General features: G+C 44.9%; 1 protein-coding gene across 1 annotated transcript in view; it reads right to left on the minus strand.

Moving 5' to 3' along the window:
- Positions 1-593: 593 nt before the first annotated feature.
- EMH_0041100 (uncharacterized protein) overlaps positions 594-877 on the minus strand; it is a gene marked incomplete at both ends in the record, with an annotated part of 1436 nt that continues 1152 nt past the window's right edge. The window contains one exon of the mRNA XM_013495590.1: positions 594-833. Within this exon, the coding sequence (XP_013351044.1) occupies positions 594-833 (240 nt within the window). The remainder of the gene's footprint in view (positions 834-877) is intronic.

The raw sequence follows: 877 nt of genomic DNA on the forward strand, positions 1-877 counted from the left end.
GCGAAGTTGCTCATCGAGATCCATCTGAGGTGTACATACACCTGAATCTATCTGAGGTGTACATACACCCGGATCTTTGTTCAGTTCAGGTAATTGTGGGGGATCAAATTGCATTTCATTTGTATTAAAAACTCCACTTTCTTTCTTCTTTTGACTTAATGTAGAATCATAAAGCAAAGAAGATGAAATCTTTTTAAAATAATTTTGCCGTCTGCGGTAGTGTACACTTCCACTCATAAGCTGATACATTTTCATCATTTCATCATATTTATATAAAATAACTAATAAATCTTTGTCTCTTAGTATAGTTTCTACGCCGTATTTCTTAGCTAGCGTCAACACCACTGCATGCGCATCTCTTACCCTCTCTAGTCTTATGTTTTCTATAGCCAAAGCTCTATCTATTTCAAAACACGACATGCATGCACACACATGCACTATCGTGTGTATAGATGAACACAAACAGCAACAAGGTTTCTCTTGATTTCGATCTTCTGCTGATAAAAATCCAGGAATGTATTTATTAAACTCCTTCTCCATTGCTTCTCGACGGCTTTCTAAGCATCTATGGACAGATGCGTTACTGCATGCACTCATATTACAACCGGTACCACTACTTGCTCCGCTTGCTGCTGCTCCTGCTGCTGCTGCTGCTGCTGCTGGTGGTGCAGCGGCACATCTTGCAGCTGACGTTTCTGCTGGTGTCGCTGCCCCTGGCGGGGGAAAAGGCGAAGCGGTGTCCGGTGTTGCTGCGTCTGCTGCTGCTGCGTCTGCTGCTGCTGCGTCTGCTGCTGCTGCGTCTGCTGTTGCTGCATCTTCTGCTGCTGCATCTTCTGGGGTTGGATCCCGAGGCGGCTCCCCCATATCAGGTGAGACT

This window comes from Eimeria mitis, genomic scaffold (genome assembly GCF_000499745.2).
Source record: "Eimeria mitis Houghton genomic scaffold, Emh_scaff1652, whole genome shotgun sequence".
Lineage (NCBI taxonomy): Eukaryota > Apicomplexa > Conoidasida > Eucoccidiorida > Eimeriidae > Eimeria > Eimeria mitis.